At 35.4% G+C, this 14,304-nt stretch overlaps 2 protein-coding genes across 4 annotated transcripts; both read right to left on the reverse strand.

Annotated features, from left to right (window-relative positions):
* Nucleotides 1-330: 330 nt before the first annotated feature.
* On the reverse strand, nucleotides 331-3,037 carry LOC106616336 (uncharacterized). The gene is made up of 3 exons (XM_014232989.3): nucleotides 2,554-3,037; nucleotides 1,821-2,495; nucleotides 331-1,558 (listed from the first exon to the last, which is right to left on the reverse strand). Exons 1-3 carry the CDS (start codon nucleotides 2,714-2,716, stop codon nucleotides 885-887), a joined length of 1,512 nt encoding a protein of 503 aa, XP_014088464.1. The 5' UTR covers nucleotides 2,717-3,037; the 3' UTR covers nucleotides 331-884.
* A 637-nt stretch (nucleotides 3,038-3,674) lies between these two features.
* On the reverse strand, nucleotides 3,675-9,718 carry LOC106627807 (uncharacterized). Of its 3 annotated transcripts, none has more exons than XR_011396122.1 (9): nucleotides 9,154-9,718; nucleotides 8,916-9,005; nucleotides 8,734-8,847; nucleotides 8,287-8,657; nucleotides 8,013-8,224; nucleotides 6,841-7,947; nucleotides 4,461-6,270; nucleotides 4,060-4,176; nucleotides 3,675-3,995 (listed from the first exon to the last, which is right to left on the reverse strand). XR_011396122.1 is itself a non-coding variant. In XM_036367574.2 (8 exons), the coding sequence occupies exons 1-8, from the start codon at nucleotides 9,343-9,345 to the stop codon at nucleotides 3,907-3,909; spliced, it is 4,386 nt and encodes a 1,461-aa protein (XP_036223467.2). In that variant the 5' UTR covers nucleotides 9,346-9,718; the 3' UTR covers nucleotides 3,675-3,906. The 3 variants fall into 3 exon arrangements, 1 of the variants encoding a protein (XP_036223467.2); XR_011396121.1 differs by having other exon boundaries at nucleotides 4,060-4,182; XM_036367574.2 differs by having other exon boundaries at nucleotides 4,060-6,270.
* Nucleotides 9,719-14,304: the final 4,586 nt, after the last annotated feature.

The following is a 14,304-nucleotide window of genomic DNA, read 5'->3' on the forward strand; positions in this document are numbered from 1 at the left end:
TTGTTTACAATTTATGGTGTCAACACACGCAAATGTTCCCGTTTAACTTCTCAGCAAATCACGGTTACTGAAACTAGACAACACTAAAAGAATTAGAGCGGAAACCAACACATACCCACCGTGCAGCTCGTAAGAAAAGGATGAGCGTTCACACGTATAGTTTCGGTTAGAATCCTCAATTGGGTCTTAAGGAACTCAAAGAAACTTTAACAAAAATCTCGGCGATGTTGTTGGGTAATTAACTACCGATAGTTGGCTTGTAGGGTTGCTTGGACTTGCATAATACATATGTATCTTATCATGATGCAATTGATTTTATTCTCTGTAATATTTACTGGTTGGGAATAATCCTTTATTACTCTATTTTTTCGTAATATCTAAAAGCGGTATCGACAGATCGATAGTCTATATTACATATTGATGAATTTTATAACTTACTTTTAGTATACAGTAATAGTAAGCGGTCAAAGGTATAAGCTATACCAAGTTACATAAAAAATATGTACATAATTTCAAGTAATTAAACTTCACGTTTTCATCATGGTGTTTTCACAAAATGAATTATTTAAAGATACTAGTTAGTAAGTGGTAATTGTTCTAAACCAAATTTTGCAAACTGACTAGAAAAGGAATATTGATTTTATAAAATTTAAAATAATAACGCTGACATATATTTAAGGTGGGCTATCCGTACACAAATAAAAATTAATTTCACAGAATTCTAGCAAATATATATTGTATATATATATACTGAAGTAATCACTAAATTTAAATTTCGTACATGGAATGAATACGCATTTTGCACCTCCAGTTTGGAGTTGGCCAAATTATAGTGTGATGTTAACGAGCACGAACAACTGTTGTACACTTATGTACATTACGTTTCAATCATCAAAAAAAAGGATTTCAAGTATACGCTTCTGAACATGTTTACGTCGTTCTTTTGTCATTTTTAATAGCTCTGTTGTCACCAATTCCCCAAGTAGGTGCTCTGAACTACGCGCGGGAACTGGATTTTGTGGTGTTTGGAACTTATTAATATGCTGGTGCTGGTGTTGGTGCTGCTGAGCCGATGTTACTGTTTGCTGTTGATGGGGCAATTGCTGATAAAGCTGAAAAAGGAAGTCAGCGTTCGCCGGAAACATTCCCTGTGGCTGACCATTATTTGAAGAACTCGGATTACGTTGCATTGCCGCTGCAGAGGAAGTTGAAGCTGAGCTATCATAGTGATTAATCTGGCTATCATTTATTATAGCATTTGGCTGCAACAGACTACTACTATTGTCATCTGAATCATCGTCCGTATCTTCAACATATTGTGCGCTTGTCGAATTGGATGTGTCTTGTGAACCGGGGTGTTGTTGTTGCGAATGGTTGTTGTTATGAGACATACTGGCAACATTGGAATTTAGATGTACACGCGGCTTTTTTGTATGGAAGCTGCTACCTGTTGATGAGTCCAGCTCATCGTTATTGGAATCATTGTAAGCGTGTGTCGAAATCTGATTGGAGGACGACGACTGTGCTGTTGCCTGTTGTGCGCCATTCGTGGAAGGATCTTTAAAATAGAGAAAGTGCAATAATATTTTAGCACATGTGAAAAATTAAAATTTAACCAAATTAAAAATATATCGTCTATATATATGTATGGTATGTTTTTGTTTTTACAAAAATAACGTTAGATTCAATCCCATTATACTTGCCAAAAAAAAAAAAAAATGATTGAAGCCAGACAGATGCCATATGCATGCGCACATTATACACCGTTCACAAAACGTGAAACTAATTTAAAACATTTACTCAATCTTAATTCTACTTACTCCCTCCATTGTGATTGCCGTTTACACCGTCTAATGGAGATGATAAAGGTGATTTCATTGATGACGATGTTGACGAAATACCAATACCGCTGCTATTACCATTATGAGTTACACCATTTCCGTTCAAATGATTTCCATCACGAAAGTGTTCATTATAATTTTGCGAGGAGTCGGCCATAGCGGCAGCTACAGCGGCTGCTTGATGATGGTGAAGCTGTGTTTGTGAAATTTGTTGCAACTGTTGTGAGGCTACTGCTGCAGCAAAATCACGAAACATTTGATCAGCTTCTATTTTGACATGTCCATTTCCATTTTCTGGTGCTGTAGAAGCTACCGTTGTTGAATTCAGTACATTCATAGTATGTTGCGGATCTGATTGGTGATAATGATGTTGAGAAGCTGCAGAGTTGCCGAAGTTGCCTATATTTTTCAAAGATCCATTTGATTTAGAATCCATATTGAACTCACTATAATTGGAACTGTTTACCGAGTGCGGTGATGTAAGAAAATTTGGCACATTTCTGTATGATTTTCGAGGCTGTATATGCTGATCGAGAAATTTCATTTTTTCGAGATAGGGTCGAGAAAGGTGCTCATATACCGGAGGGTCTCCCTGTTTTCGTTGTGAAACATAGCGTTCTCGTAAATATTTCCATCGTTTCTTACATGTATCAACTGAATATGAACATATTTAAAACTTTTAAACAAATTTGGAAAGAGGCAATAAACTTACCATCTGTTCTCAACTTTATTGCAATTGTTTGCCAAGCCTCATCTTTAGTTTCATATTTTCCCCCTACACCGCCAGGGCCATTACTGCCATTAAGGTAATATTTTTGGCGATTGAAAATAACACCATGTTGAGCGACTTCATCAATTAACTGTTCATCCATCATTTTCGCAGTTAGAAATTTATTTTTGTTGATGATAAGTTGACACAATAAATAAGTTTAGGGCCTCTTTCACTTTAATATCTCATGCATTTATTCTAATTATTGCTTATTAACTTTGTTAATCAACCAGTCCACTATTAGCAATGCAACATAATTCACTATCAAAAATTTTTAACAAATTATAGTGCATAACTTTTAAAAGCTACAATTGGTTTGGACTTTCTTACGATCATTTTAAATTCACTATAATTAGTTCTATTCTGATCGTAAAATATAAAAATAAATTAATGAACGTGAGAAAAACAACCGCATATAAAACTAACTTTTCAGATTGTTTGACAATAGAGTTGACAGTAGTGGTTTTTATCATGTTCTTTTGTATGTCACCCCGTACAGGGTGACGCAAGGGATTTATTGTTATTATTCTTTCATTATGTTTCACAAATATTTAGTGCATAAATTGGTAGCCAGAACTTACTCATTAACCAATTAATTATTTAGTACGTTTGAATTAGGCCTTAGTCTGACAATATAATAATAATTATATAAAACTTCACTGGAAGCTGTTAACTAATCCAGTAGGGACGGTACGAGACAATTTAAAGCCATAAGAAAATGCTAAATTCTCCGCCCCTTCAAAGATTATTTTGCTTTAAAAACAAAATTTAACAATTTTATAATTTTTGAAAATTATTCAGGTCATTTTATTAAAAAAATATTCCAAAGGTTATACATAATTATTTTATTTAAATAAACAAATAAATAAAATATTTAAAGAAAATTATCCAAAATGTCGCCTATTTTTGCACCTTAAGCAATTGCTTAACTTGAGGGTGTGGACGGGCCGGCTCTGTAATCCAGAGAAGACACAATAAAGCTAAGAAACCCCACGCAAGCCATGTGAACCCAGTCAAGAGAGCTTAGGTGTACTTATGTACATATGTACTCGAATATTACAATGTGGTATAATAACTTAAGTTTTTATTCTCTCATTCAAAAGGATTACTTATTTATTTTATACATAATTGGCATAAACAATCTATTATATACTTATTTATATTTCTGAACTTCTGAACTATCACTAACCTATATTTTAATTAAGGGAGTGACAAATATATCAACAGATTTCTTAGTTAACACAAATATTTTTAATTCTACTGATTTATTTACAATAATGTTTTTGCCTTTGTTTTCTAAACCGTTTGAATTCTCATCGTTTTCTTAGACTTTGCTGGATCCCACTGAACGCCCACCACGTGCTGATCGCCCAACACATTTTTGTCTAAAAAAAGTAAGTTTTTTTATCAACTTGGTTGTGATAAGATAGATAATTAATTAATACCTACCATTTTTATGTTCATGCTGCTTACTACAATCTTTGGGGCAATAAAGAACAGTCAAATCCAGGTTTCCGAAAACTACAACCTCAAGCTTGGGTATATCGGGAGAATGAGTTGGAAATTCTGTAACTAGTTCAGAATTCGAATTAGGCACTGTAGTTTGCGTTCTATATATCCTTTTGGATGTTTGAGGTGTATCTTGTAGTGTATTTGTATTTTGCACATTTCGTGCTATACGCAAATCGTTGGACTTGATATTTACGAGATTGTCTTGAAATTTTATGTCTAAATGGGTTGTGCCTACAGTTGTGTTTTCGACTGTTTCTTCTTTTGTAGATGCTATTGCATTTTGTGTTGTAGTAGATTGTGAATGTTTTGCTGATAATGTTTTGGAAGAGCTTAATGACCTGCTTTTGTCAGACTTTGAATTAGATAATTTAAGTATTCTTAGCTTATCCGCTTCGTTTGAGATGTTATTCTGCAAGGGATTGCAAATTTTTATAAGACCTGTGCTTTTCTCTAAGTTGTAGGAGCGGTTTTCTGTTTTAACAGAGTCCATTAAATGAATGCCGGAAATTTCGAGGTGTTTGCTGATAAATTCCTTAGATTTTGAATGTGTCCTTTCAGCAAATGTATTTACAGTTGTCGCACAACCCGAATTCTGATCCATTTTCAAATCTTGTGGGGAAGGTTTCTCTGTGCTTGGAGGTAACAAAATATCCACTAGCTTTGAAATTTGATCCAAGTTTTCGAATTTTCGACCATTTTCGATGTCGGCATCGCGTATAGGTCCAAATGTACTTGGAACTATAGCTTGGAACTTGGAATTGTAAGCGTCAATAGAATTTTTGTTGTTATGGTTTAATCCCACGATTTCTTTACTTTTATGATATTTTATTAATTTTAAAGGAGTTAGGGGTAGTAGTGTGCATGAATCTTTAATTTCGTTACTTCTGTCTAACAACAATTTCGATAGCCGAGTTTTATCGCTTTCGAAGGTGTTGTCAATTTCATCCCTAGCCTGTCTCGCTATTTTCAATGTCGTTGGCTCCGTTGTCGCTAATGCTTGTTGTTCTTTCTTAACCGTTTTCATTGTTGTGTGTGGAATATCGCTATCATTTCTTTCATGCACTAAACTAGGGACCTTTGACGAACTCGCTGATCCGTTGCCTTGCTCAGTCTTTGTTGAGTTTGCTGTCATAGATATTTGGTTCTCAGCCGAAGTTTGGAACTTACTGAAAGTGAAAGTGTAACCAGCTTTATTACTTTCTGTAAAACTTTCCACCTCGGTAGCGGTGCTCTGATTAGCAAAATTCAACGGCTGTATGGTGCTCATTGAGTCTTCTGGTTTATTATCTGTCTTAAAGCTTGAACCAGTTTGTGAGAAAGGTTTAGTTATTGCAAGATTGACAATTGATCCCAATACGTATTCGTTTGAACTAATCTTAGTTGCATTTTCTATGCTTTCGGAGATAACGTTAGGAACTACGGTAGTCAATTCTGCATCGGTACTATCTTCAAATATAGGTATATCTGAGCAGGTGCTTCTGGAAAGTTCTTTATCGTTTGGCGTTCCATTAATATTTTTGAAGGAATTGTGAGTTAACTTTTTCGTTATAGTTTCCAAGTCATCATTCAAATTGCAGTTAGATGAATTTTTAAACAGAAGTTTTTCTACGTTAAATACATCCAATTTATTTGGTGGAATATTCAATTGCTGATATGCTGTGTCCGTTGTGGATTGATTGTGTAATTGAAAATTGTATTTGGGCGTATTTCTTTTAGTTGAGCGAGCAGTAATATTAAGCTTTAATCTTGTTGATTGAGTCGTTGAAAGGGTTTCTTCATGGAGAGCAGATACTGTGCTTGTAGATAGTACTTCAAAAGAGTCTCCATTTTCTTCATAATAACTGACATCGTTAGCATCGTGTAGATTCATATCTTCTGTACCTTTAATTTTTGATTTTTCTGATGCATTTAACGGGTTTCTTCTGTCATCCAATTTATCTGTTGCCGAAACTTCAGTGGTTTCTAAATCCGATTCATAGTCATCGTAGTAGCCAAGGTTTTCAAATTCATTGGAGTTGTATTCAGTATTGAATGTTTGTTCAAAAGCATTGCTTTCATTTGACGTAACTGGCTGGATCAATAAACTTGATCTTATACTTCTGATTTCATTTTGGTTTAATGTATTTGTAACATTATTTGGTGTTATTTCTGAAATTATTTCATTTTGTGTCAAATCTGGATATTATGTGTTGAAGACAGAGTAGTGAATGAGTGGGGAAGTGTGGAATATAAAACTAATTATAAGTCTTCGGAAACTTTGACTTTGCAAGTTTCAAAAACGTGGGCAGCTAACTCAGTTGCCGACAACACTATATTTATAGAACAATAATCGTCCTTTAGAGTATCTCTAAAATGACTATAAGGTATATATTCATATAGTTATATTCACTAAATTTTGGATATTATGGTCTACCTTAGTAGGGAAGATAATTTATTAATTATAAAAAAAGTTAAAGAGCATTTCATCGAAAATGAGGTTCAGTCATAGATTGGTAGCCATTTAGAACGGGTTTTGTAATTAGCAGTAGAAGTTTATCTATGGCAGGAATATTGAGAAAGTTCTAATGTCTATATGTTGATAAATGGCTTTAGTGGAGAGGTAATAATGTTACAAAGTTTCGTATTACTGTTGTATTTTTGGGTTTGTAAGTGATGATAACTAATAATTTATGTTAGGAATTGTAATATTTCCTTGTTATTTTTATCGTACATACATACCTGAAGAGTAGGTAGAAACAGTTGGCTTATCTTTAGTCTCATTAGTAGATTTTACAGTGCTTAAGGGAGGAGAGTCCCTTAGTACCGATGAAGTTGTCACAGAAAAAGTCGTAGATGCAGCCGTATTTGGAGGCAATGCAATTATTTCTTCCTTTAGACTAGAAGTCGCCGGAGATAGTATTGATGGATCAGTAGGCATAGAGGTTTCTATCGCGTTTTCGACGAATAGTTTTCTTGAGTGGATCGTTGGTAGTTCAGTTGTTGTGGAATCTAGTGAAGATAAAGTTGTTATGGAAAGGGAAGTGTGCGGTTGGAAAGCGGAAGTCGGAACTGTTCTGGTTGTAAGTATTCCGACGGAAGATGAGTGCACAGTCGGTGAACTCATATGCAATGTATTTATTAAAGAGGCACTCGTGTGAGGTTTTGTTGGTAAAGGTCGATCTTTAGCTGTAGAACTTGAAAAACCTGTTGATGACGAAGGAGTTATTGAACTGAATACTAAAGGAGTTGTAGTTATTTCAGCAGTCGATGTTGACTTGGAATTTGTTGTGGAGAAGTTTGTAGGTAACATAGTTACAAAGGTGAAAAATGGTGTAGAATGTTTCGTTTGTGACGAAGCTGTTGATGAAAACGTAGTTGTAGAAGGACTGGTTTGTATTTTCGATGGAACGAAATCTATTGGTGAGCTGGTTTGATCTGAAATTATGTCAGGAGAAGAACTCCCAATAGGTGGGTTTAATGATGGAGTAGTTGGATTGAAAGTTGATGAGAAGATTATTTCATCCGAAGTTCCTGTTGGCGATAAATTTGTTTGTAACACGGGTGCTATCGGTGTTGATGAGCTTGCTGTATGTGTATTTATTTCAACAGAACTTGTAGGCTCTGTTATTGTTAGTGAGGACTTTATAGGAGTTGCAGAGCTTGTATCAACCCTTTGTTTAGAGGTTGAAATTGTTAATGAGGAAGCTTCTTTAGTTGTTATAGAATGACTTGGGAATTCAGTTGTTCCTGTAGTCAATAAATTAGAAAAGTTTGAAGATTTGGTGGTTTGTACAGAAGAATTTGATATTGTCCTTTCGTTGGAGCTAACACTAGTGCTGCCTATATCTGAATAAAGTAAATATACATAAATTATAAATGAAGTAACACTTTCAACAAGTAATATAACGTACCCTCTTTGGAGCAAGACAGGGAATATTCCGTTGGATAATCACTATCGTCCAATGAGTCCATAAAATAATGAGCAGGATAAATTACGGGAAGTTGAGGTAGTGGTGGTGGCCTGGGAAATACTAGATCAGATATTTGTATAGAATCGCAGGCGACTTCATGTTGCGGCCGACAAGTACCCTGTGCAGGATCGAAAAACTCTAGTTCTGGGCATCTGAAAGAAATTCGTATATATATGTTTAGTTGTACTTATCCTTCCGTGGTTAATTCACATACTTGAAGCGAGTTTGCAGATAGAGCGACCCTTCTTGCTTAGCACATGTATAGTAGAGAGAACAATCAGTGGGCGTACGAAAAGTGCCGTTTTGCAAACATGGTGGAAATTTGTCCTCACAGCCCTGAGGTATATACGAACCGTGGAGCGAAACTTTTGTTGGATTGCAATGAGCACCGCATATGCACTTTTCATTGTGCGGCGAAAAAATGGTATTTCGTGGGCATGAGTGTATGCGTGGTTTTAGGTCTGCATCACATCTGTAGTATATCGTGCAATCTGTTAAAATGGGAAAGCGGCCGGGTTTTAGGCACACTGGAGTGTAGTCAGGGGTGGGATACGGAATGCACTGCGCTTTCGTAGCATCGAACGACTTTTATAAATTAGATTAAAGTTATTTGTTGTTTAAACACAAGCATTTTTATATACATAGCTATTTCACGCTTTACCTGCAGGTTTTGACACTTTCCAAATATCACACAATCGGACTTGCAAACGTAGTAGTATTGCCGTTGATTGGGATGTGGTTTAATGCCGACAAAGTTGCTGGAACAACGCTTGTGCTGTTGGAGATTCGAAATAATTATAATGATATAGTTATATTTAATAATATTGTTTTCTGGACACCTACATGATCGACCAACACTGGTACGCCACCGCCAGGAAATGAGCGCAATATGCCACGCTTGCTGTCATAAAATGTACCAACTGGTTCATGGGGCTGTAAGGATATATCAGTATAAGTTTAATATTAGCGCTTCAATTTGCTCATTCCTACATATTTCGAATGAAATTGTGTTAATGATATAATATTTATAACTTTTAAATTAATCTTAATATGCCACAATATTTGATTGACAGAAACTCACCCGATAAGCTTGGGAATTAGGATGATCGTAATAGAATGGATGCAATGCCAAACTACTTTGAAAATGAGGTTCAAATTGTGGAGTTGGTCTATTATTCACATTTGACACGGATCGAGCAAAAGTAAATCCCAAAATTGTGAATATGATATATTCTAGGAGAAACCATTTTATTGTATAATGACTTGGAGACATTTTACTAAGTATTTTTGTGGTACAAGGAAACTTAGTTATAGCAATCAGTCTTCAGTCTTCACGCAATTACTCGCCTGTAATATGTAACACAATTCCCTTTTTCAGCATGCAATTTGATCAACGAATAATGTGCCCTTGGTTATACGAGTATATGTAATATTTTTAAATCTGTATTTTCACCAATTGATTTTCTTGCAATCACTACTCTTCTAAACTAAACACACTTCCGTTTCCACTTTCCTCTGTGAAGGCTTTCGAGCACCTTGCTTAACTTGCTTTGCTTCGTTTCTTTTCGTAGACTAATGGTATTGTCGACATTCGCGTGGGCGGCAGTTACTTGCTTATTATAATTGAACATATAACAGTTGGAGTGTCGCCTCATGCAATGCACCCATTCGAATGTTCTATTTACATATGGTGTGCAGCGTTTATAAAATGCATTTTTGCTCGGCTGCGGTGGCGCTTGCATAATGAACTCGAAACGTGTATGCTGCGCTTTGTTGTTGTACCTATATCATGGTCAGCTCTGTTCGCAGCTTTGAAAGTGTAGTAATGGGCGAGCAAACGAAACCACTAGTCGACCAGCGGTCGGTCGCTCGAGACACTAGTGAGATTTTGTTTTTGTCAAATGTTTAATGTTAAAGCGCTTAAGAGACTGATAAGCGCGTGTCTTCTTTCAACGTCATTAATATGGCGTTCCATTTGCTGCTCAGCGCTTCGAGTGCGCTACCATAAAGCCAATGCCGATTTATGTATGTGAATCATGGTGCCTGACACTTGAAAAAGGTTAACCATGCAAATAAATGAACATAGTGGGCAATTCTTCTTGCCTTATTCCTTTTCCTGGTCTCTAGCGCACCTAACAGAATCCCTATATATCCATATTGTTCAAAAGTAAACCATACTATGGCACTGGTGTAGGGTGTGGGGAAACTGTTTTGCCAATATTATCTTAAATTCTATTGTACATAATAATTTACAAATGACTATTCATGTATATCGTATGTATGTATACAAGTATATGGATGCATGTATGCAAATGCGGACGTACTTACATATTCAAAGATTTGTCTGTGTACGTAATAGTTTCAAATACTATACATGTGTTCAACGTAGCTATTGAGTTAATCTGTTTGCTTACATAATATCCAAATGTCGAAATGAGGAAATTGAAAGCAACGAGCAGAAACATTTCAATTTGAGTGATAAGGAACGCCGTATTTCGGCTTTTAACTGTAACAAGTATTTCAACTATCTTAGAATATACTGAGTGACTTATTGAAAGGCCTATTAAGATTAATCTCAAAGGAGGGATATTGCTATATCCATTACTATTGCTTGATAAAATTCTCAAGATCAATAACCAACAAATATATACTTATGAGTATGCCTTTGTTTATACCAGATATCGAAATTTATACTTATTAGTCAGCTAATAACATTAGCAAAGTCGAATTACTTTTAGCAAGCGGTCGGTAATTTCGTGCTTGTGAGGGGACGTGCCTAGTTTAGCTGTCGGGACGCTGCTACTTATGTTGCACCCAAGCGGTAGAAACATCCAAAATAATATAAGTTATAACAATAATTTATAATCGGTACATCTACCATATGTACGACCGTTGCACCGAAAAACTATTTCCTACTAAAAACAAAAACAACAAGTAAGGAAGAGCTAAGTTCGGATGTAACCGAACATTTTATACTCTCGCAAAGTCAAATGGTATACTCGTTTGAGATTTATTTGTGGATTGACTGATATTTACGGTAGAAGGTCAACTATAGGCACTGAGGTCCACATATATAGTACTTAGGGGACATTTTTGGTTCGATTTACACAATTTTTGGTAACAAGGTGGCATACTTTAAACGTATTATTCACGCAAAGTTTTACCCCGATATAATCATTGTTGCTTGATATGCGTAGTGGAAAGTGAAAGAATCAGATGGAATTGAAAATGGTGTTAGATGGGAAATTGGCGTGATTGTAGTCCAATTTCGTCCATTTTCGCACTATAACATAGAAATGTGAAAAGAACGTTATGCACCAAATTTGGTTGAAATCGGTTAAGCAGATCCCAAGATATGGGGTTTCACCTAAAAGTGGGCGGTGCCATGCCCACTGTCTAATTTTCAACGCGGTTCCTATAAAGTCATCTCATACCATCCCAGAGATAAAATTTAATGTCTCTGGCGTGTTTCGAGCTTGATTTATCGCGCTTTTAGTAGTTTTTAACAGTACCGTTATATGGGGAGTGGGCGGAGTTGCAACCCGATTTCAACTATTTTCACACCGTAGGTAGAGGTTCTAAAAATATTTATTTCCAGTGAATTGTGTTATTATAGCATTAGCGGGCTAGGGGATATGCACATTAAACCTATTAGGGCGGGACCGCGCCCACTTTAAAAAAAAAGTTTAACTGCAGATGCCCTTCCCTAATGTAATTATGTGTACCAAATAACAGTCTTGCATCTTATTGCGGAGCTTAGTTATGGCAATTTATTTGTTTTTGATTATTGGCATTTTTTGGAATGTGGCAGTGGTCCGATTACGCCCATCTGCAATACCAACCGTCTCACGGTACCAAGAAACATGTTTACCAAGTTTCATAAAGATATCTCAATTTTTACTCAAGTTACAGCTTGCACGGACGGACAGACGGAAGGACAGACGGACGTATGGACGGACAGGCAGTCACCTGGATTTCAACTCGTCTCTTCATCCTGATCATTTATGTATACATAACCCTATATCTAAGTCGATTAGTTTTAGGTGATACAAACAACCGTTAGGTGAACAAAACTATTATACTCTGTAGCAACAGGTTGCGAGAGTATAAAAATGATTGGTTTCCGGAAACTCGTCTTAGTGAAAGAATGCATTAGTTGAGAAGAAAGTCAGCGATACTCGTATTATTAAAGATTTATAATGTTATAACAGAAGGCCGTTGCAAAGCTTTTGGTGAACGTACTACCGGTTAACGGTTGGGCACATACCCAGTAAATGTAAATAACGGCGCGTGCTAGTGGCGGCTAAATTCTTTCAGTAACCAAAAATAAAATAAAGAGAAAATACATGTTTTTTAAACAATTTATTTATTTGTGACCAAACGAAACTCTCTAAGATTCACGTTACAGCTATACCAACAACAATTAATTTCAATATTATTAATATTATTTGTACCTACATGATCAACAGTGGAGGAATTATGAATTTGCCCCTTGATTTGAAAAAACAACCAAAGACTGATTGATTTATCAGCACTTTATTATGGAACAGAAATGGTGAAACATAATATTGCGTACATACATACATTGAAAATAAGTTAAATAAAAAATGTGTTCTTTGTTATTACCACTTACATACCGAAAGTTTCGAACCTAAGATCTCTAAATATATATTAAACGAAGTTCGTATGTTAATATTTCCACAGCTCGAAAAGTCTAACTTCTACATTTCGTCTACCCCTATATATATACATATATATATACATTGGGTGATGACGTGTGAACTTATGTGAACTATTTCTGTATAACATAATTGTTGTATTCTCGCAACATATTGCGACTAATAGTTTTGTTGAATGCGAGAAATCAGCTTCAAACTCTGCGCGTATATTTTTCGGCGATTTTTGGCGACGACGTTTGGTCTCATATTATGTTTTCAAGGAATTACTTTGAATGTGGTAGAACAATATTTAGAATATCCACTATTAATATTTTCCCATGTAAAATTTATGACGGGAACTCCCTTATCCATCAGAATTCATTAAATACCTGCTACTAATATTATATTTACAAAGCCATTTATGCCGGGAATTCCCTAATCTTTCGGGAAGTATTAAATACCGGCATTTTTCTGTTTTCCTTCTTCATTCATTAATTATTTACATTTCTTGCTATAAATAAAATGATATTCGAACTAAATCCTTTGCGGTTAAAATAAACTGCTACGAATAAGAAACAGAACAGAACAGTATAATAGCAAAGTACGTGCTGAATTCAGTGCTGGATCTCGCATCCACTCTGTGGTACCAAAAATCGATCAGTACTGATCGAAACCAGCTTTGCACTCGACTCGGCTTTGAGCGTCCACTCTGCAGGCTCTCTAAAAGTTGTTTCTAGTGCTTAAAACCAAGGTTACGTTTCGTCCAGGGCAAACTCCTAAACTACTGAACCGACTTAAATAAAATTTAGAACCTGCGTTCAGTTTGATCTAACTTAAAAGATAGGATAGTTTATATCTGAATTATTTAAATTATTTAAAATTTTAAATAAAAAAATTATATTTCGAATTATAAAACAAAACTAAAAAACAGTAATTATAATTTTGAGTTAAATGCCAGTTGGAAAATGTATTACTTTTTCCATTGACAAATTTTGAATCAATCATTTTCAAAATTAAACCTCAAGTAGAATCCCTTGTATTCTTATAGTAATTATTATAATAGTATTTAATGTATATCATAGCCACAGCAGCATGTGGCGGGATCTGAATTCCAGTGGACTGTCTGTCCATCCATTCGTCCCAGCAAACAATAACTTGCGTAAAAATTGAGATATTGCGATAAAACTTGGTATAGGTCGGTATTGTAGATGGCCGGAATCAGACCATTGCCATCCCCACAAAAATCTATAAAGTGCTTTTACTAAACCAGCTATTGATCTGGGGGATTGGAGTAGTGCTCGGAATCTGTGGGTTGAAAATGTGTTTCAAAAATGGGCGTAAGTGGATTGAAAACTAAAATTTAAATCCATATGAATCTTTCATTTTACATTATTTACATCATTGCTTGAAAAATACAAAACTTTGCACAAATGTCACAACTAAAAATGGACGAAGTCGGATCATTATTCACTTCATATACCTCCATATGAATCTTTCATTTTACATTATTTACATCATTGCTTGAAAAATAAGCACTAATGAAGATAACGGACAAAACTTTGCACAAATGTCAC

The sequence above is a fragment of the Bactrocera oleae genome, chromosome 4 (assembly GCF_042242935.1).
Source record: "Bactrocera oleae isolate idBacOlea1 chromosome 4, idBacOlea1, whole genome shotgun sequence".
NCBI classification, from domain to species: domain Eukaryota; kingdom Metazoa; phylum Arthropoda; class Insecta; order Diptera; family Tephritidae; genus Bactrocera; species Bactrocera oleae.